General features: G+C 41.8%; 1 protein-coding gene across 1 annotated transcript in view; it reads right to left on the minus strand.

Moving 5' to 3' along the window:
- The window catches only part of LOC149301626 (uncharacterized), a 62,661-nt gene that overhangs the window by 26,373 nt on the left and 13,904 nt on the right, over window positions 1–22,384 (minus strand). Inside the window, exon 6 of the mRNA XM_089484329.1 lies at window positions 9,883–10,708. Coding sequence (XP_089340455.1) covers window positions 9,883–10,708 — 826 coding nt within the window. The remainder of the gene's footprint in view (window positions 1–9,882; window positions 10,709–22,384) is intronic.

Genomic DNA, 22,384 nt, shown 5'->3' on the forward strand with positions numbered 1-22,384 from the left:
CTGTTTCTGACATGCAATGGGCCAGTCCCAATCCTTCAGGTATACAGCACCAGTCTGAAGTGACAATTCTCCCATCTCAATCTTTCAGGCAAGAAGCATGAGCCTGAGGTTGCAAAGGGCCAGTCTCAATCCTTCAGGTATACAGCACCACCCTGAAGTCACAATAGTACTGTCTCAATCCTTCATCCAAGGAGCATCAGACTGAAGTCAAAATGGTCACATCTCAATCCTTCAGGTAATCAGCATTAGCCTAAATTCACAATGGTTCCATCTCATGGCAGCAGACAAGGAGCATTGGTCTGAGATCACAATGGGCCAGTCCCATTCAGGTATGGAGCACCAGCCTGAAGTCACAATATGTCATGAATCCCTTCATTCATGGATTTAGGGATTCATGCCATAAGTGTTATAGGTTTAGGTTTAAATTAGAATCAAGATAGACAGGATTTATGGTGGGTTAAAATAATATGACTTAATATGTGCTTTAATAAAAGATACTAGAAAGAGGTAAGGAGATCATGACTAAAGAATGTGATTGTTTGCTAGGATTGGAATGTGTGGGAATCATCCCAACAGAGGCTTGAGTTTAAAAGACTGGTCTCTGTAAAAGGAGGGGGAACATAGAGAATTATTGGTATTTTTATATTGTATTATGTTGTTATGGATTTATGCTTATTATATTTTCATATGGTATCATATTAGATTGGGATGGATGAGATTTCATTATACACACACACACACACACATCGTTAAGCCATAATGTTAATTAAAACTGTTGTGTGGCTGAGTTCTGTGGTCCAAGGCCACAGATGCAGTGGTTGAGATAAGGCACATGAGAGCGTAATTGGTTTTAGAAAAGCTGCCAGAATCCCAGATGGGAGGACACTGAGCAGAAAAGGGTGGGAGAATGCTGTGTGGGAAAGGGCTATCAAATTAATCAGCTTTATTGGTTAATGGAGTGGAGTTAATTGATATGGATATAAAAGTGATAAGTTTATACTCTCTTTCATTCCTGACATAAAAGTCACTTCTGTTGCATGTATCTTCTTCATTACAAGCTGTTCCTTTTTCAAAGTACTGCCTTTTGTGTTGCAAGAGGGGCTGCAATTAGGACCCTGACAGATATCTCTCTCCCCTTCCATTCACCCTGCTATCCCAAAAGGGCTGGAGAGCATACCAAACCAGCCACAGACCCTTTCCCTGCTCTTGTGTAATGCCATGTCAGTCAAAAATACAATGCAAATAGTCCAAGATCGCCTACTGGACGAAGAGGCTGACCTGTCTTGTTTCACAGAGACCTGGCTGGGTGATGATAGCTCAGCCTCCTGGGCTCAGGCCTTACCAGTCGGGTTCTCCCTCAGTGAGCAGGTAAGGGGACGTCGCTTTGGTCCATGAAGACAATCTTGCTTTGGCCAGGATACCTATCCATAAGATGGACCACATCGAATGTATTTGCCTCAGCTTAAAGACTAGGGAAAGTCTGGGGATTCTGTTGGTTTAATGTCCACCCTGTTGCTTAACATAAATACTCTCTGGAAAAGATAACATCAGAATTAACACAAACCAGGGAAAGAGTGACATTCCTGGAGGAAGAATATTAAAAATTGGGAAAAGAGATAGAGAGATTAACAGAAGAACATACTGAAGATACAGCAGAAAAAATTAAATTAGAGCAAAGATTTAGGGAGCAATGTCTTAGAATAAGAGGTCTTCCCGAATAGAAGAAGATCTATATAAAAGGATAATACCAGCCTTGGCTGAATTTATGGACTTAGATAATGAACCTTTTCTCCTTGAGGTGGACAAGATGTTTAGAGTAAGCTCCTGGGTCGCAAAACAGAAGAGACTGCCCAGAGATATCGTGATTTATTTTGTTAGGACTCAAATGAAAGAAGCAATTCTCCAACAACACTTTCATACAAGATTCAGAATTGAAGAAAATGAAATTTTATTGTTTAAATATATCTCTGGGAAACTGTTAAGGAAGAGGAAGGAATATGGACCACTGACTAAGGTTTTGCGCAGCAATGTAATCTACTACAAATGGGAACTAACTCAGGGCCTATCTTTATAATTTAAGCAAAAAAAGATACCAAATCAACTCGGTACAAAAAGAAAGACATTTTCTACATGAGAATAAAAAAGAAGTTAATAAAGGGGACAGTCAGAAAGAAGAAAGAAAAAAACCCAGGAAAAGGAGAAGAGGATAAGGAGGAAGAGAGCTTAGAAGAAGAAACAGAAGAAGGAGAATTGCTTAGGAAACCAGATCCAAACACAAGAGAGGAAGATATAGATGGAGAATATGAGGACGAAATGGGAAAAGGCAGACATCCTATCATTGCATGTTAAAGGAATTAACAGACCCCAAAAATGAGGTAAACTTTTCCATTATTAAGGGAAACAGAGACTTGATGTAATTTGCCTTCAGGAAACCCATATAAAGAAAGAGGATATAAGATTGCTGAAAAACGCCAAATTGGGGAAAGAATACATAGCAGCCTCAAAAAAGAGGGAAAAAGCTGTAGTGATTTATGTAAAGGATAAATGAGAATCGAAAGAGGTATTCTCAGACCCCAATGGATACTTGGTTGGTGTAGAAGTTACTTTACAAGACCAAAAGATCCTAATGGTGGGAGTTTATGTACCCTTAGGAAATAAAGGCCTGTTCTTTGGAAAATTGAAAAAAACAAATGCCAGACCATATGTGTGATAGGACCTTAACAATGGGAGATTGAAATGGGGTGATAGACCCCCAGATAGATAAAAAAGCAGACAACAAAACATACTTATATAAGAAAGGGAAATTGCCAGAATCTTTCTTTGAATTAAAAGAAGCCTTCACATTAGAGGATACTGGAGAATCAAGTATGGTCTGTCTAAGGATTCACGTTCTTTTCAAACACCCATCAATCCTGGCTGAGAATAGATATGTTCTTGACTTCCCCGACTATTAGCAAAATGGTGGAAGCAGTAGAAACCCTACCAAAAATCCTATCGGGTCACAATCCAATTTTATTCTCTTTGAAGAGTAAACCTAAGGAACTGATATGGAGACTAGATGAGACTTTTTTAAAAAGACGGAAAACTTCTAGATAAAGAAAAAACACCACTTAAATCCTTCTTTGAATAAAATCTGAATGAGGAAGTCAGCCCAGAGATCGTCTGGGACACAAGCAAAGCGGTAATGAGGGGTTTCTCTTTGAAACAATCTTACGAAAGGAAAACAAATACAGAAAAGAATTGGAAAGAACTACGGGAAAAGTTAAAGGATAAGGAACGATTACTTAAAGAAAAACCCCAAAACAAAATGATTCAACAACAGATTAAGAAGATTCAAAAGGAAATATCCACATGGCTAATAGAAGACCAGGAGAAATAATCAAGATACATCAAAGAGAAACACTTTGAGAATGCTAATAAACCTGGCAAATGGTTAGCAAGGAAACTGAAAAAGGGAAAGGAGAAACAAATCTTTTCAAGGGTTAAAGAAGAGGACAAGATTTATTCCAACCAAAAACATATGAAAGAATGTTTATATAAATATTTCACAAATCTATACAAAGAAGAATATATTTCCCAGGAGAGGATACAAGATTCTTTGGACAGAAAAGACATAGTAGAGATTGATGAAGAACAGAGAATCGAACTTAATAAACCAATAATGGCTCCTGAGGTGCTAGAAGCAATCAGTAAAACCAAGGCACCCAAAGCGCCAGGGCTGGATGGCCTAAGAGCAATATATTACAAGAGCTTACAGAAAGAGCTAATTAAACCCCTAGTAGAAATCACGGATAGACTCACAAAGAAGAACACCTGACTCTTGGAAGAGAGCTGATATTGCACTGATTCCTAAAGAAAGTAAGGAGCTGTTAAGGATTTCTCTCCTTAACAACGATTATAAAATCTTCGCAATGGTCTTAGCAGAAAGATTTTTTAAAACCCTACAAAGTATCTTAAACAGAGACCAAATGGGCTTCCTCCAAAAAAGGCACCTTAGAAACAACACGAGGAATTTACTAGATATTAGAGAAATCTATGAGTAGAAAATAGATTAAAAAGCAGCTACAATTTTTCTTAATGCCAAAAAGGTGTTTGATGAAATTAATTGGACCTTCATTCTGGAAACCTTAAGAAAAATGGTTCTAGGAGATAACTTTATCAGCTGGATAGATGCAATCTATAGAAAACAAACAGCGAGGCTTATTATTGATGGGGGGAAAGCGAAGGCGTTACCTGTAATGAGAGATACCCCTCTCACCTTTGTTATTTGAAGCCACTTTAGAGACTCTGAGTCCTAGCATTAAAGAAGATAAGAAGACCAAAGGCCTGAAAATAAAACAGGAAGAGTACAGACTTAAACTATACACGGATGATGTGGTGATATACTTATCTGACCCAATAGAAAGTGTTAATCCCCTGCTTTATAAATTAAAGGAATATGGACAGCACTCAGGTTTCTGGGTTAAAAGGGATAAGACAAACATTTTACCAATGAATTTAACAAAAGAATGATCAGGAAAATCTACAAGAAGTGACTGGCTTTAAAGTAGAAAAAAGGTCAAATATCTAGGTGTTGAGTTCACCTCTAAAAACCGAGACCTCTTTAAAAACAACTACGAGAAAATATGGGGTGATATCAACCAAGATCCCAATAGATGGGCTAAACTCAACCTATCCCTCTTGGGAAGGATCACGGCACTTAAAATGAACGTACCGCCTAAATTACTGTTTTCATTTCAGACTATACCTATCCTTCTTAATGACAAACCATTTTTAGAACGGCAGAAGGACCTGCAAAAGTCCATCTGGGCAGGAAAAGACCTAGATCCAGATTTAAATCTGTAATAGATGACGTAACGATTCACAATCCTCTCTTCTATTTTGACCTGACACCTCTTTGGGTGTTTGAAGGACAGTCGTGTGGATGGATTTTAAAACACAGACCAAGCGGCTGGTTAAACAACAATGTAAGTTTATTTTTAAAACACAACAGACAAAGGTATCTTTGAGATGGAATTGTTACTATGTCTTCTTTTGTTACATATATACATGTCTGGTTTTAACTCTATAGTAATAATAATAATAATAATAATAATAATAATAATAATAATAACAACTCTGCCACACAGGCTATACTATCACTCAAGAAATGATGTAAGCCAAAGCCCTCTTCCTGAGTCTGGTTCCCCTGAGTCTCTCTTCTAGACTCTGCAGAACTAATCCTGTCCCTCTCTGGACAAAGCAGTTCCTTAAGTAACCATCCCTCAGGAACTATGGGAACCCAGTCCTCAATTGGACTCTACTGTTCCCATCCTCTCTATCACTATCTCCCACTGAACTCCCGCTTCATCCCTCAGGATTGCAAACCCTAACTGACTCCACCCAACTGCCAAGCGGAAGCTTCAAACTCCTCAGCCAGCACCTGATTGGCTTAGAGTCTCTGGCTTCTGATTGGCTGGTTTGTAAGTCAGTCCGTCACACGCCTCCCCCCTTTAATAGGTTCATTGAGACACAGAACCAAACAGTTCTATGGTCCAAGGAACTCCCAGTTATCAATTATACTTACCCATTATATATAACATTATACACACATCAGGTGACACATGTGATATACTTCATATAGTTGTTTTATCAATAACCGTTACCAACTTAAATATCTTTGGTATTTTCCTGTATGTTCCCCTTTTAAACATATGTCTAATATCAGTTCTACCTGTTATAACAACTTACCATCATTTTCTTGTAAGTTTAGCATATTATATCCATATCCCTTATCACTTGTTGGGTTTTGATATTTTAATAACACTTAAATAACATTTTCCCCAACTTTACATCTTTATATGTTCCATTTAAATGTTGTTATCAAACATATTTAATCTTTTAGCCCTTTTCTCTTATTGATGGAACATCATCTCCAACTACTTTGCCCCGTTCCCAGTATGGTTTTGAAAACACTTCATCTTCCATTATACTAATGGCAAACAACAATATATTGGTTTTCCAGTCTATCAACTCAATTATATCCTTGTCCTTTTTAGGAGTCTTCTCTGGATCAGTCCTTGTAACTGACCACGTGTTTCTTTTTACCGGCTGTGGACTTAACACCTCATCTAGTAAAAAGTCTTTGCTTCCTCCTGTTTCACTGGACCACATTCCTTGAGTGCGCTGAGCAATCTTTACATCTTCTTCTGTAGACCAGAAAGTGTCCCTTATCAAAATCATCCCGTTCTCTAGATAGTTCATCACAATCTTTCGTCTTTTCCCCTCTGTTGAATCTCCTTTTCCAGTTGGTTGATGGCTTTTGGGGTCCCACCAACGCTTGTCTGTCATCTGGTCGTCACCAGTATGTTTGACAGTGAGGTTTATAGACGTGAACATGTTCTGCATATACACATCTATTCTTTCAACTTTTACTTTAAGATTCTTCCAGTCTCTGTGAACTAAACCATTTTCTTGGGTTATATCACCCATTTGCCAAACTATATATTTTTCAACACTGTCCCATTTAATATATACCTTCCAGAACCCTGAACTCTTTATCAGAACCTACAAAAGCCTGTTGTGATGCTTTTAATAACTACTTCGCGGACAAAATCTCTCAGATGAGAGCCAATTTGGATGCTGGCCTTACAACAGAAGTGACAGGAGAGGTCTCCAGAGCCTCTGCTTATACTGTTATTCGGGATCAATTTCAGTCAGTTAGTACAGAGGATGTGGAGAAGCTCCTTGGGAGTATGAAAAGGAAGACTTGCTCTCTTGATCCTTGCCCGTCTTGGCTGGCCATCCAGAGGGGAAATACCATCAAGATGCTGCTAAACATATAACTAATGCATCTTTCAGGGAAGGCTCTCTTCCATCTTGCCTCAAAGAGGTGGTGGTTAAACCACTTCTACAAAAAGCCTTCCCCTTGACCGTCTGGACAGAAACAATTACAGGCCAGTTTGGATCTTAATATTTTTAGGCAAGGTAATTGAGAGGGCAGTCGCCATTCAACTCCAAGCAGTCTTGGAAGAAATGGATTTTTCTACATCCATTTCAAACTGGATTTAGGAAGGGTTACAGATTTGAGACAGCCATGGTCACATTAGTCGTTGATCTCTGTCTGACAATCGACAGCTCTTTGAAAAGGGGAAGTGTGACCATGGTGGTGCTATTGAAGGCCTCTCAGCGGCCTTCAATACCATTGACCACAGTATCCTTCTGGAACATACGGGAGAGTTGGGAATTGGGGCACTGCTTTCCAATGGTTCAGGTCCTACCTCTCAGGCAGATTCCTGTCACTTGGGGACAGTTCTTCATCCAAGAGGGAGCTCAAGTCGGGCGTCCCTCAAAGCATGATTCTGTCGCCAATGCTATTCAACATTTACATGCAGCTGCTGGGTGAGATCATTCGGAGACATGGGGCGGGGAACAGGGAGACCTTGAAACAGTAGTACATGCACTGGTCACCTCACGGCTCAACTTCTCTAATGCACTCTACATGGAGCTATCCTTGTGCCAAGTTCAGAAACTTCAGTTTGTACAGAATATGGCAGCCAGGTTGGTTACGGGCTCTTCTAGAACTGCCCACAATACACCAGTTCTTAAATCCCTCCACTGGATGCCCATTAGTTTCTGGGCAAGATACAAGGTGTTGGTTCACTCTGGAACGACCTCCGGATGAGATCCATCCTATTAACACCTTGGAAGCCTTTAGGAAGGCTATTAAGACGGACCTCTTTCCAGACTAGATGAGATCTATTGACTTGCCTCCCCCTCCCCATGACCCTTACCCTTGCCATCGTTAGTGTGATGGAAATTGCTATTGATGTATATCGTTTCTGCCCTCCCACCTCTCCTTCAGAAAACGACCCATTTCTTGCCCGAAAAGCTTTTTTTACTGTATTGTGTTATGAAAGTTTTTAATTTTCTTGCTGTTTAATAGGTTTTTAAAGGGTTGATTAATGTTTTTATAATTGGGAGAAGGGTTGGGGGTTTGGAATTGTAATTGTATTTCTTAAATTGTATGTTATTTTATTACTGTAATCCTCTTTGATTCCATTGAGGAAAAAGAATAATAATAATAATAATAATAATAATAACTTCTCTTCAAGGGGGTCAAAAGCCCTTTCAGTATGCTCCCAGAACTGGGGGGGGGGATGTTTTTGGGGCTGTGGGTCTCTCTGTTGGTCCTCCTCTGCAGGGTTGTTGTGAAGGAAAAGATAAGTATGTGAGGGAGGATGCCCAATCTGGATCCTGTGGGCCTCTAAGCCTACTTCGCAGGTTGACAGGGGATTGCCAGAGTTTTGAGGTCCCTCCGTCTCCCTCCTCTTGGCTTTGGCCAAGAGGATTTTGGCTTTTCTCCCTCCCCCCAGAGCCTCCTCCCCCAGGACTCCAGAGAACCCCCCCCCCAAGAAAAATGCCATTGAATCCTATCCTGTGCGATGCTTTCTATTTGGCACAAAACTCTTCCCCAAATGAGGCATCAGAAGAGAGGATCTCTCCTCAGCACCACTTTCCATGAGAGCGGGGGCCACTCAAAAACCTTTTTACCTTTGGATCCCCCTCCCCTCCATGGCCATGCCTCTCTCCAAGGGTCCCACCGGCCTTCATTTCTCATAATAACTCCCCAAGTACCCGGGACGCAAGGAATCCCCCAAGGAGGGGGCAGGGAAGGAAAGAGGGAGAGGAGGCCTTGCAGGACCCCTGCCTTTCTTTGGGGGGAGAAGAGGGGCTTCTCCCCTACAGCCATTCCTCTGAATGAACAAGGGCTCTCCCCACTTCCCTCCCTCCCTCAGAACAGACTGTGAGGGCAGCAATGGCTTCCGGGGCTGAGACTGTGCAGGCGCATATAGTCCCAAAGGCCCCTCCTCAGCATGCACAGGGATTGCCAGGTCCTAGATGCTGCTGCTTATTCCGCTGGCGCCCTTTGTGGGAAAGGCAGGTATGCGCCGGGGTTCAGTGGCCTCCCCTTCCTTCCCTCCTTTATTCCTTTCAGGAGACCGCAATGGAGGCCAAGGTGCAGTGCTGGACTCAGGAGGGAAAGGCAGGAAAGGAAGGCTCTGCTTTGGAAATATAGCTCTCTCTGTGTATCCTGTATGTTTGTGTCTGTGTGTCTGTGCTGTTCTTATGGCTGGGAATGGAGATGAGAACTGAGGAGAGTAGAAAGGGCCAGTTTTGGGCAAATTCAGAAATTCTGTGCATCAATGTCCAGTGTGTTGAAACAGTAAAGAACTTTATTGAGAACACATAGAAATTCAGTGTTTAAGCCAGAACTGACCACTCCAATCCAAACAATACATAAAACCCCCTAAATCCTAAAACATGACCCTCTTCCAAACCTAGCCCCCACCTCCAATTCCCACAGTCTCTGCCCCACAGGTAACAAGGCCCCCTTTTGCCATTCCCAAAAACTAGCCCTTTCTGTTAATACCTGCCCCCAACTTTCTTAAGCCAAAATCCCACACATTGCAAAAGCTATAATTCCCATAACTATTCTAACCAGCTGCAACAAATCCCAACCTCCCATCTACCTAACCTATACCACAACCCACAATCCCCAGCCCAATTGACAACCCAAAGCAATTATCTATACTATTGGCAATTAAAAACTAAACTTAACAAGATCCAACTTGAAAACATAGACACATATTGACAGACAAATTTTACAAATAAGATCACAAGGGCCTTTTCTTTGCACTGCTGGATTGAAATATATTTTTTGTATTCATTATTGACAAATATAATGTTAGGATTTGTGTGGCTTCTCTCCTCTGTGGACTCTTTGATGTGCCACTAGGTCTGACTTTGAAGAAAAACATTTCACACAATGCTGGCATTTGTATGGCTTCTCCGCTGTGTGGACTCTCTGATGTTTCACTAGGTTTGACTTCCAAGAAAAACATTTCCCACAATGCTGGCATTTGTATGGCTTCTCTCCTGTGTGGATTCTCAGATGTATCATTAGGATTGACTTCCGAGAAAAACATTTCCCACAACGCTGGCATTTGTATGGCTTCTCTCCTGTGTGGATTCTCAGATGTGTCACTAGGTATGACTTCGTAACAAAATATTTCCCACAACGCTGGCATTTGTATGGCTTCTCTCCTGTATGGACTCTCTGATGTTTCACTAGGTCAGACTTCAGAGAAAAACATTTCCCACAACGCTGGCATTTGTATGGCTTCTCTCCTGTGTGGACTCTCTGGTGTGTCACTAGGTTTGACTTCTGAGAAAAACCTTTCCCACAACACTGGCATTTGTATGGCTTCTCTCCTGTGTGGACTCTCTGATGTATCACTAGGTTAGACTTCCGAGAAAAACATTTCCCACAACGCTGGCATTTGTATGGCTTCTCTCCTGTGTGGACTCTCTGATGTTTCACTAGGTATGACTTCATAGAAAAACCTTTCCCACAATGCTGGCATTTGTATGGCTTCTCTCCTGTGTGGACTCTCTGGTGTGTCACTAGGTTTGACTTCTGAGAAAAACCTTTCCCACAATGCTGGCATTTGTATGGCTTCTCTCCTGTGTGGACTCTCTGGTGTGTCACTAGGTATGACTTCCAAGAAAAACATTTCCCACAATGCTGGCATTTGTATGGCTTCTCTCCAGTGTGGAATCTGTGATGCATCACTAGGTTTGACTTCCAAGAAAAACGTTGCCCACAATGCCGGCATTTGTATGGCTTCTGCCTGGTGTGGACTCTCTGATGCATGACTAGGATTGACTTATAAGCAAAATGTTTCCCACAGTGCTGGCATTTATGTGACCTCTTTCCTGTGTGGACTCTCTCATGACTCAAATGTTTTTCTGTAAAGAAGGACAATTACAGATGAGACTGAAAATCAGACTTAACAGAGGAGGGTGTTACCACATGATTTAGCCCTCATTAATCCCTCCTTCTTAGAGATTAAATTAATAAAGTTGCTGTGAGTAACTCAAGCATGACCCTGCTGCTTATGCCTCTAAATCCATTGAATGGTTGCATTCTTACTCATAGGAGCTAGCAAAGAAGAGACTGTATGGGGACTGCCTTGAGGGAATCAGTGGAAGAAGATAGTCAAAGGACTGTTGGGGAAAAAAATTAATTAAACATGTGCAAAAATACTTTGATTGACAGGTGGCATCATAACCTGTGAGACGGCCATAGACTGCTGAGTCAGAACACATGGCATATGCAAGCTAACTGCAGAGGATGTTTCATGCTATGTGGCACCAGGAGATGACTCACAACCAATACAGTATGCAGCTCACATGAGGATTGGAGTGGATTGGATCGGAGTTGTGTGAGCAAGAGATGGTGAAGTTGATGGAAGTTGGAGAGGAGAGCTTGCAAATATTTGTATTATTTTGCAACTCAAGATAGAGAACCTCCAAGGATTTCAATGAAATCGACTGTGTTTGTGACTTATTTTTAAGTGTGAAAAGTGGTCATTGCATTGCCAATGCCTATATCTGGATATTTGCTTCCGTACTCTGCTATGATATTTTTGAGCTGTATCTGGGTGCATCACCCTCAGATTGTAGTGTACATTGGCTTGTGAACGCAATCAAAATTCAGAGCCAACAAGAATCTGAGAGGCGGTGAGCTAATCCCTTTTGTCTGATGTATTTGCATCAAACCCCCATTGCATTCAGTTTGTTTCATACCATTCTTCCCCCACAAAGGAAATATTCTAAAGTGATACAAACCTTTCTGAACCCACAGTTTCTGCTCCCAAGCAGAAACCAATTTCAGTATAAATATCAGCCCCGACTTGCTGTTCTCCGGTGTCAGTCCAGTTACAGATAGACGCTCTGTTTGTTTTCATGGCTAAACACCTCAATGCACTCACCAACCCCAATTGTCATGGGAACTACTGACCTCTCCTTATTTAAAATCCTCAACAACTGGAATAAAGATCTGGATAGATAATGTATCACCATTATCAAAGCCTTACATCTATTCACCACGCCCACCTTTGTTACCTAGTTCTTGTGTGTGTGCGTGAACACTTATATGTATGTGTCTGTGTGTTTTGCTTTCCCACTAAATAAAACACAAAAAAATATTTCAAATCCCACTGAAGATCTGTTTGATTCAGGAACTGCTATAGATTGGCTGAGTCCAGAGGTCACTATTGCCCCAGTAAAACTATTTCACTCTATTGAGCTAAGTACCAAACTCCCCTAAAAGCATAGCGCTTGCGTCCCACATTCCAGAATTGGCAGTTTAGGATTGGATATTTAGAAACCTTACAAAGTGGAGAACAATAGTGCCTCACTAAAACTAGAAATTCCAAGATTCCGCAGGAAGTTGTTATGACAGTTAAATTACGTGTGAAAGGGAACTAGGAATGGTAGTAGAGCACAAGTTGAACATGTGTCAACAATGTGATGCAGCAGCTAAAAACGCCAATGTGATCCTAGGCTGTATCAATAGGAGTATAGTGTGAAGATCAAGGGAAGTAATAGTGCCACTCTATTCTGTTTTGGTCAGGGCTCACTTGCAATAATCCTGTGTCCAGTTCTGGGCACCACATTTCAAACAGATTGAGAAGCTGGAGCATGTCCAGAGGAGGGAAACCAAAATGGTCAATGGTCTGGAAACCATGCTCTCTGAGGAACGACTTAGGAAGCTGGGTATGTTTAGCTTGGAGAAGAGAAGGTTAAGAGTGGATATGACAGCCCTGTTCAAATATTTGAAGAGATGTCATATTCTGGATGGAGCAGGCTTGCTTTCTGCTACTCAGAGAAAAGGACATGGAACAATGGATGCAAGCCACAGGGACAAGAGATTCCTCTTAAACTTTAGGAGGAACTTCCTGAGAGTAAGGGCTCTTCAACAGTGGAATATACTCCCTCAGAGTTTGGTGGAGTCTCTTTCTTTGGAGGTCTTTAAACAGAAGTTGGATGGCCGTCTCTTGGGGGGTGCTTTGAATGTCTATTCCTGCATGGCAGAGGACTGAACCGGATGGTCCTTGTGGTCTATTTCAACTCTTTGATTCTATAATTCTAAAGTGGAATCATAGCGCTCTGACAGTGAATTATGAAAGGGCCCTCAGTCTTAACAGGAAGGGCAATGGATTCAGGTTCCTTACCCACAGAGACCACATTCTCATAATTCTCCATCATCACATTACTGTACATAAGTTTCTGCTTCTTCGTCAACATTTTCCATTCCTCTTCGGTGAAATATACCGCCACATCCGCAAAGGTCACCTGCAACAGAAAATAGCCCTCATCCAGAGAGTGACTAAACAAAAGGGGAGGAAAGCACATGGTGCATTGCAAATATTATTTGATCACTTTAGAATTCAGTCCAGGAAATAAACTTTAAATTCTGCAAGCCAGAAAAAAGCTGCAGCCTTTGAGATCCAGTTTGTCTCGAATGCTATCAATATAATATACAATATAATAAAGAATATAATTTAGGCCATTTCTGGAATATTATTGATTGATTAGGATACTGACTATCCCAACATGTATAGTACATTTAGTCACCAATGAATTATAGTGCATTTAGCCATATCTCACCTAATTTCAGAGGTATATTTCATTGTTAAAAACAGTTCTGGGGAGTGCTCTGGGTTTGAGGGCCACTGGGCCCACCCTCAATTTAGGCCTAGACATATTCTCCCATATCCCCCAGCATTTCACAGATGCGGAAAGCAAGACACATGTGGCTAAGCAACACCAGAAGGTGGTCAAGACAGCCAAAGTTGTATGATAAAGATCACACTAGCGAGGAAGGGTACCGCAGTTTGCTTTTGCCTCCGTCTCCTGGCAAGGGCAAGACCCTGCTTCCTCCTCTCCTCCCTTCTCCCCTCTTTTGTGTGGAAGGGATGAACACTCTTTTGAACTTGGAACAAATTTTTCAGCAACTGAACTGACCTGAGGAGAATGGGGAAAGTGGGAGGAGGAGAGAGAAATAGGACATTTTCTAAGCCCCTGAAAAAATGAGGTGACAGAGGATTACCCAGGACTCTTTCTGCCAAACTGGGACAGTATGTTCTCCGCTTGCTTTCATGAGCCGGACCAGACATAGATGAAACTAATAGTAAGGATGGCAGCTTACCAAAGAGCTGTTGTACCTCAGGAGCCTCTTTCTGTTGGAGCCCGACTCCCTCCGCTTGGCCTCTGTTTCGGCCATCAGGTGGGCAGGGGTCCTGGTGGTCTTGCACTTGGGTCACTTCTAGCAAGAGAGGCCCAAAGCCGTGTCCAAGGAGGCCGAGATGAAGGTCCTGAGAAAAGGGACCAGGATTAGGATTGACTTGGCAAGAAACCCTGCAGCACTCAAAGACACAAAGAACAGCATCCTGCTGGAGACATACACAGGTGACAAATGCCTCCTTTGGCCCAATGCAGAGGTGGGCATCCCCTTCCTCCCTCTCCACCAAAGAAAGCTCCCTGGACCTAGCACAGATTTACTTCAGCTCCCCTACTCAACAGATACTCCATGCCTTATTAGAGTGGGGGGGGGGGGGGATTAGGGGATGGGGAATTAGAGAGGGCCCTGGTTATGTCCCCATAGATAGATGTGAAATCAGTCCATCATAAATAAATAAACCATCTGCTGAAACCTGCAGAGGTCCCCAGTGCTTTTCCCCAGCATCAGCCCCTTTCACAAGAAGGCTGCATGCACACTATAGAAATAAGGCACTTTGAGACCGCTTTAACTGCTCAGTGCTATGGAATCCTGGGATTTTACCTTTAGGACACTTAGCCTTCTCTGCCAGAGAGTTCTCATGCCACAACAAACTACAAATCCCAGGATTCCATAGAATGGAGCCAGGAGTTTCAAACTGGATTATTTCTGCAGTGCAGATACATCCTGAGTCGATTGTAAAAGGATAGAAGCACCCATGTCTTGTTTTTATCCTCCTAATAATGGTTTTCCTTTAAAAAATTAAGTAGTTTGTTTTAGTCTATAATCCTTATTTTTGTTGTTTGTTTTATGTTTCATTCTTGGTAATATGAGTTATTCTGGTCTGTCTCCTTCCTTGCCTAAAAATCTATTAATAAGGAAACTGGGGAGACTTTTAAAACCTCCCAAAGGAGCCACTTTTGGCCTTGTTTGGGGGACTAGCCTCCTCTTTGAAGCCAAAGCTCAATGTTTGTGAAGAAGAAGAAAAAGGCTTGTATTAAAACTATCCTCCCCATTTCTGATCCCTTTTAAAACCCATGTTCTCCAGAAGGAGTAGAGCTGTGTAATAAGAAAACCCTCTCAGAAAAGAGACACAAAAGACACACAAAGAGACACTCTTCCTTCCTTTTGGCCCAAGGCGCCTGGCCTCCTTCTGACTCTGGAGCCTCAGGAGAGAAAGAGAAGCCTCTGTTCAACTGAGCCTCAGAGAAGGTTCCGGAATATTATTCCCAACAGTCACAAGCAGAACAAGATGGCTGCCAGAACACAAAATGGCTGCCAGAACACAAAATGGCCACCTCTGGCTCAGCACTTGGAGGCCTCAGTGCAGTAGTGAAACCTACAACTTCCAGGCCTTGTCCCTCTGCTCCCTCTCCCCTCTCTCTCTGCCTCCTTCCTTCCTCCTTGTCTTTGTCTTTGTCTCTCCTTCCTTCCTTCCTTCCTTCCTTCCTTCCTTCCTTCCTTTCCTCCCTCCCTCTGTCCCCTTCTCACTCACTCTTCCGCCTGCAGAGCTAAATAGAGAGGCAGAAGCTCCTCCCCTTCTTTAATCTGGCCAATGGGAGCAGAGGAGCTGGAAGGCCCCGCCCCCTGCCCCACCCTCACAGGCTCCTCCTGCAGTTAATATGGAACAAGGCAGGAGGGACTGAGGGACCCTGGAGCCCCAGCCACACTGGCGGCCATTTTGTGTTCTGGCGGCCATTTTGTGTGCTGTTTGTGACTATGGAGTATGTTCTAGAACCGTCTCTGAGTCCTCAGTTGAACATGCATAAACACACACAGATACACAGAGAGAGAGAGAGAGAGACATACAGACACACATATACACACATTATATATACACACACACACACAGAGAGACATATATACACATACATATACTGTATATATACATACGTGTCACAACAAACTACAATTCCCAGGATTCCCTGATTTGAGAAGGGAATTGCCTCCACGCTTCCAGATCACAGCCCCAGAGAAAGAGTCTCTACAGTATATCAGCATTGCCAATTTAAGTCCACTTTTTCAGCTGCATTTGAATTTAATAATGATAATAATAATGGTGATGATGATGATGATAGATAGATAGATAGATAGATGATAGATAGATAGATAGATAGATAGATAGATAGATAGATAGATAGATAGATAGATAGATCGTGTAGCACCTTTGAGACTCACTAAAAGAAAAGTTGGCAGCATGAGCTTTCCTAGACTTAAGCGTACTTCCTCAGATGTATGGGAATTGTAGTTTATTGTGGCACCAGAGCTCTCTCTCACAAAACTACAATTCCCAGGGTTCCCTAGCACTGAGCCAGGGCAGCTAAAGTGGTCTTGAACTGGATTATTTCTGCAGTCTGTCTTGGAACCAACTCAGGCTGCATCTTCACTCCAGAGACAATCCAGTTTCATACCGTTTTAACTGCCATGGCCCAGTGCTATGAAGTCCCAGTAATTGTAGTTTGTTATCATACCAGACTTTGCTGAGAGAGAAGGTTCAATGTCTCACAGAACTAGAATTCCCAGGATTCCATAGCACCGAGCCTGGGCAATTAAAGGGGTGTCAAACTGGATTATTTCTGCAGTGTGGTTGCAGCCGAACACGTTTCTATTTTGCATAAATCTTCCTGGCCCCCCTTCATGTCCAAATAAGTATCTTAAAGGTATTAGAAGGACTGAAAGATTCTTTGTTTGGTCCAATGGTAATTTTGAGAGTTGAAATAAGTTACAATTATTTTTATTCAATTAGGTTTACATTTATTTGCTAAAGATCCACCATATTAGTAAAAATATAAATAAATCCTATTATTATTATTATTATTATTATTATTATTATTATTATTAACATTACGGGAACTTTCAAGGGATTTTGACTGAATATTCCGTGTAATATGGGGTGGATTCCATGGATTTTGGTAAAACATGCCGGGAAATAAGTTCAAGGCTTCTTACCAACACTGGTCCTGCCCTGCAGTAAGGCCACTCCAATCCCTCTCAACCGAGGACTACAACTCCCAAGTCTTCATTCTTTCTTTCTTTCTTTGTTAGTTTCCTTCTTCCTTCCTTCCTTCTTTTCTCCCAAGCTGCCTTGTGTTAGTGCTGTTACTGCTCTTGTTGTCGTTGTGTGCTTCTAAGTTGTTTCTGACTTATGATGACCCTAAGGGAAGTCCATTGAAGGCTTTTCTTGGCAAGATTTGTCCAGAAGTGGTTTTGCAAGTGCCTCCCTCTGAGGCTGAGAGAGTGTGACTTCTTGCCTAAGGTCACTCAGTGGATTTCCGTGGCCAAGAGGGCATTCGGACCCTGGGCTCCAGGGTCATAGTCTAATGGTCCAGCCACTAAATCACACTGGCTCTTTCTTGAGGCTTTGTAGTTTTTTGTGGAGTGGCTCTAAGTCATTGCCGACTTCTGGGGAGCCTCTCCTGGGGTTTTCTTGGCAAGAGTTGTTCAGAGGAGGTTTGCCATTGCCTTCCTCTGAGGCTGAGAGAGTGTGACTTCTTGCCCAAGGGACCCAGATGGTTTCATGGAGGAGTGGGGCACTGGAGCCTGGACTCCAGAGTTTTAACCCAACACTCAAACCATTGCACCACACTGCCTCCCATTCCCATGTACAACCTGAGAAATAAGTGCAGACTTTTTTCTGTTCTTCATGTGTGTCTTCAAGTCTAATCCAATTTATGGCAACCCTAAGGCAAACTTATCATGGGGTTTCCTTGGCAGGTTTATTCAGCGAGGGGATGCCATTGCCATCCTCTGAGGCTGAGAGAGTGTGACTTGCCAAGGGTCACCTAAGTCCAAAACACACTGCAGCAATAATCCAATCTGAGATAGCTTTAACTGCCCTGGCTCAGTGCTAGGGTATTGTGGGAGATGTAGTTTTGTGACACATTGAGCCTTCTCTGTCAGAGGGCTCTGGTGCCACAATAAACTCCAGTTCCCAGGATTCCCTAGCACTGGGCCAGGGCAGTTAAAGCGCTCTCAAAATGGACTATTGCTGCCGTGTGCTTTGGACCTTACTTGGCCGCAAACTGTCCATAGCCTGCAATGCATCTCCTAATTCTGTTGTCAGTCCCTCCCTCCCAACACTTTCTCATTTCCCCCCAAAACCAGCGCAAAGCTGGCAGATGGAAAGAGGTTTTAAAGCAGCATTTGAATCTGCCATATTTGCTTTTAAAAGACTAAATGTCCCAAATGCTATTATCAGTTTTGTAGCTATTATTACAGAAAGACGTAGAGTGCAAACTCCTCAAGTACCTTTATTTTCTGGAGTGAGATGGGCTTTTCCAACTGACTCACTGTGATGATCTCCGGTGGTCCAAGCAGCCAAACCGCGGCCCTGTAATAATAATAATAATAATAATAATAATAATAATAATAATAGTTTTATACCCCTCTCTTCAGCCAAAAGGCTATCAGAGTGTCTTACAAATGGTTAATTAGACATTTAGACAATATGGCTCTTAGCCCAGCAGACCCTTACCTTCCTTAAATTTACCCAGTGAATCATGAAAGGACTTCCCTTAACCTACACTGGGACCAGTTAAGGAACCTTATTTCTACTTCTTTACTGATCTTCCAAGCATCAACCGATCCAAGACACGTGTAAAAGGAGCATCAAGTAGTAGATACTCCAAGGAGCTATTTACTACAAATAACAAAATATAACTAAAATATAAGTCATGCAAGATATTAAGAATCTTGCAGGTACGATATTTGTAAGTATATAATATTCAATTCACACAAGCTATTAAAATAATAAATAAACCCAAGCGTCCAATTCTGAGACTAACTTCCAAGATCCGCTCTTTAACTCTCTCTCTCTCGATCTCCAACCGACACAATTCCCCCAACTGTCTCTTGGTCTCTCAGGCCTTATATCTCCTTCTCACGGAAGCTTCCAGAAGAACCTTCATCTTGCTCTCTGATTGGTCAAGAGAGCCTTCCGTAGCAGTGATGTCATTCTGCATTTGCATAAACCTCCCTTTTCTGCCTGAAGAAGACCTCCATTGACTGGAGCCCAGTCTTTACACTTTCCCAAGGCAAGGCTTGCACCTATTTCCCAATGTTGTTCTTGGGGTCTGCCTTCCAGTTGTTTCCAGGTCTTATGGTGACCTTTTGGGAGTCTCTGAAGGGGTTTTCCTGGCAGGTTCCTTCAGAGTGGGTTTCCCATGGCCATCCTCTGAGGCTGAGAGAGTGTGACTTGCCCAAGGCTTCAGTTCTTTTGGAAGCCTTTTTGCTTTCTCTTCTAGAAGGCAGCTGAAGTGTTGCTTCTTGCTCTGAAGAATGAGAGGAACCTTCTTGCATCCAAAAGGCTAACACTCTCTGGAGTTATGTCTGATAATATGAATATATAGGATTGAAATACCTGTTCATTTATTAAAATGTTTATAGTGCACCCCATATCATAGACTCTCATAGATATGTCTCTTAGTAGCAGTTAACCAAATTAAACAGTATATAAAACAAAAACATGAAACAAGCTGGACAAGGAAACTGTTACATGGATTTGTAATTGGTTAACTGGCCAAACCCAAAGGATATTCAACAGTGGCTCCTTTTCATCCTGGAGAGAAGTGACCAGTGGGGTGTCCAGTGAGGCTCTGTCCTGGGCCCAGTGCTATTCGACATCTTTATCAATGACTTGGATGGCAGAATTGGGGGCATACTTATCAAATTTGCAGATGAAACCAAATTATGAGGAGTAGCTAATACCCCAGAAGACAGGATCAAAATTCAAAATGTTCTGAATAGACTAGAAAGCTGGGCTAAAGCTAACAAAATGAAATTCGACACGGAGAAATGTTTGGTATTGCACTTAGGGTGGAAATATGAAATGCAGAGATATAGGATGGGGGAGACCTGGATGAATGAAAATACTTATGAAAGGGATCTGGGAGTCCAAGTAGACCACAAGTTGAACAAGAGTCAACAGTGTGATGAGGCAGCTAAAAAGGCCAATGCAATTTTAGGCTGCATCAATAGAAGTATAATGTCTAGATCAAGGGAAGTAATAGTGCCACTCTATTCTGCTCTGGTCAGGCCCCACCTGGAATATTGTGTCCAGTTCTGGGCGCCACAATTCAAAAAGGACAATGAGAAACTGGAGCGTGTCCAAAGGAGGGCGACTAAAATGGTGAAGGATCTGGAATCCATGCCCTATGAGGGAGTGGGAATGTTTATCCTGGAGAAGAGAAGGTGATATGAGAGCCCTGTTTAAATATTTGAAGGGATGTCATATTGAGGAGAGAGTAAGCTTGTTTTCTGCTGCTCCAGAGACTAGGACTCTGAACAATGGATGCAATCTACAGGAAAAGAGATTCCAGCTCAACATTAGGAGGAATTTCCTGACAGTGAGGGCTGTTCGACATTGGGACACACTCCTTCCTCGGAGTGCAGTGATCCTTGGAGGTCTTTAAAGAGAGGCTGGATGGCCATCTGTCGGGGATGCTTTGATTGAGAGTTCCTGCATGGCAGAATGGGGTTGGACTGGATGGCCCTTGTAGTCGCTTCCAACTCTATGATTCTATGATTCTAAGTGAACATGAAACATGTAATAAGAAAGTAATGCTATGTAATGAGAGGAAAAGGTATGTATACAAAGAACAATTACAATACACAAATCAGCTTCAATTTATCTAGTCTGAATAACATACTGATGTAATGCAGAATAACATCTAAACAATGATAATGTAAAAACTAATTTCAGTTTATTACTATGAATAACCTACTAATGTAAGTAATACAGAATGACTGTATATAAACAAGGGCAATTGTGAGTACAGTTACTCAAAGGCTTCAGTACAATGACAATACATATAATTAAGAATGGGCTACAACAAAACAACAAAAGGAACAATTACAAGACACAAACTCCCTCCAATGTATCTGCTCTAGGTGAAATGCTAAAATAGATGATATGAAACTGAATAAAGTGCTGTTATTCCTGTCTTTGGGAATTGATGGAGCACATTTCAAGACAAGAGGTCTTCCTCAGCCACAATGGAGCAGACTGTTATCTGAGATACTCTCGTTCTTCCTCCTTCAAAGAATGTGCCAGAGACGTATTTTGCAACCGATCTTCCTCTACTCTCCTGCATGAAACTTGTCCTGGTTTTGGGATCTTCTGGGGAGGCCCTGGTTGCTGTCCCAGGAAACTCTCAGGTGCATTTGGGGGGAAGGCAGGAGAGGGCTGCTTGGGGGCTGCTCTCAGGAGTTGGGACCCCTTCTTAGTCTTGCCGTTTTCATTAATATTCTGCTTCCCCTGATTTGGGACACAAGGCAGGTTCTAACCATTAAAACAACCGTTGTTTTTGTTGTGTGTCTTGAAGTGGGTTCTGACTTATGGCGACGCTATCCTGGGCTGTTCTTGGCAAGATTTGTTCAGAGGAGCTTTGCCATTGCCTTCTCTTGAGGCTGAGAGAGTGCGACTTCCCCAAGGTCACCCAGAAGGTTTCTTTTTTAAATCTTTATTGTATTAAAAGACATATTTTGTTACGGCAGCTAGAACAGAAATAGCTAAATTATTGAAATCTGATAAGAGACCAACTTGGGGAAACTGGATGCTGAAAGTAAATGAGTCCAGGGCATTGGATAGACTTTCATGTATATCCCAAAATCATGATAAAGGCAGAAGAAAGGAGGAGTGGAAGAGAGTTTTGATAAAGTGGGGAAAAGAATGGGAATTAAACTTGTCGCTAGTGGAGGAATAATCAAAGTCCTCTCTTTTTACTCTTCTCAGTGGATTTGGGAGAATGAAATTTAAGGATCTTTAAGAACATTATGCTATGCATGTTATAAATTGAATATAAGCATATTCTGTTTCTTTTTGCTTTCTTATATAAATCCCAGGTCATCAGAGGATGATTGAATGACTCACTGTGTATATTAAAAACAATAGAGAGAGATCCATACAATGAAATTGATGTGAACATCTGTATAAATATATATTTCTTCAGTTGTTGTTAACCTTACAAAATAGTAAGAGAAGTAGACAAAATTTCTTTGTAAAATTGAAAGAAAAAAAATGCAGTTTCTTTCTTTTTTTACTTAAATTGTAAAGGAATAATTCACAGCTAGACTTCATATTTCGGAGGGAGGTTTCAAGGCGAAGGACATTCAAATGGGCTCAGATTCAGAAGACGGAAAAGGAAGACTTAAGAGGGTCCCAAATGACCAGTCAAGACTCAGATTTGCTTTTACAAGCAATTTTTATTTGGATTATGTATTGGTCGTGTTTTATGTATTTGGAAACTTAAATAAAGATGAATTTAAAAAAATACATAT

Source organism: Sceloporus occidentalis, unplaced genomic scaffold (genome assembly GCF_023333645.1).
Source record: "Sceloporus occidentalis isolate IW3139 unplaced genomic scaffold, rSceOcc1.0.p SCAF_21, whole genome shotgun sequence".
Lineage (NCBI taxonomy): Eukaryota > Metazoa > Chordata > Lepidosauria > Squamata > Phrynosomatidae > Sceloporus > Sceloporus occidentalis.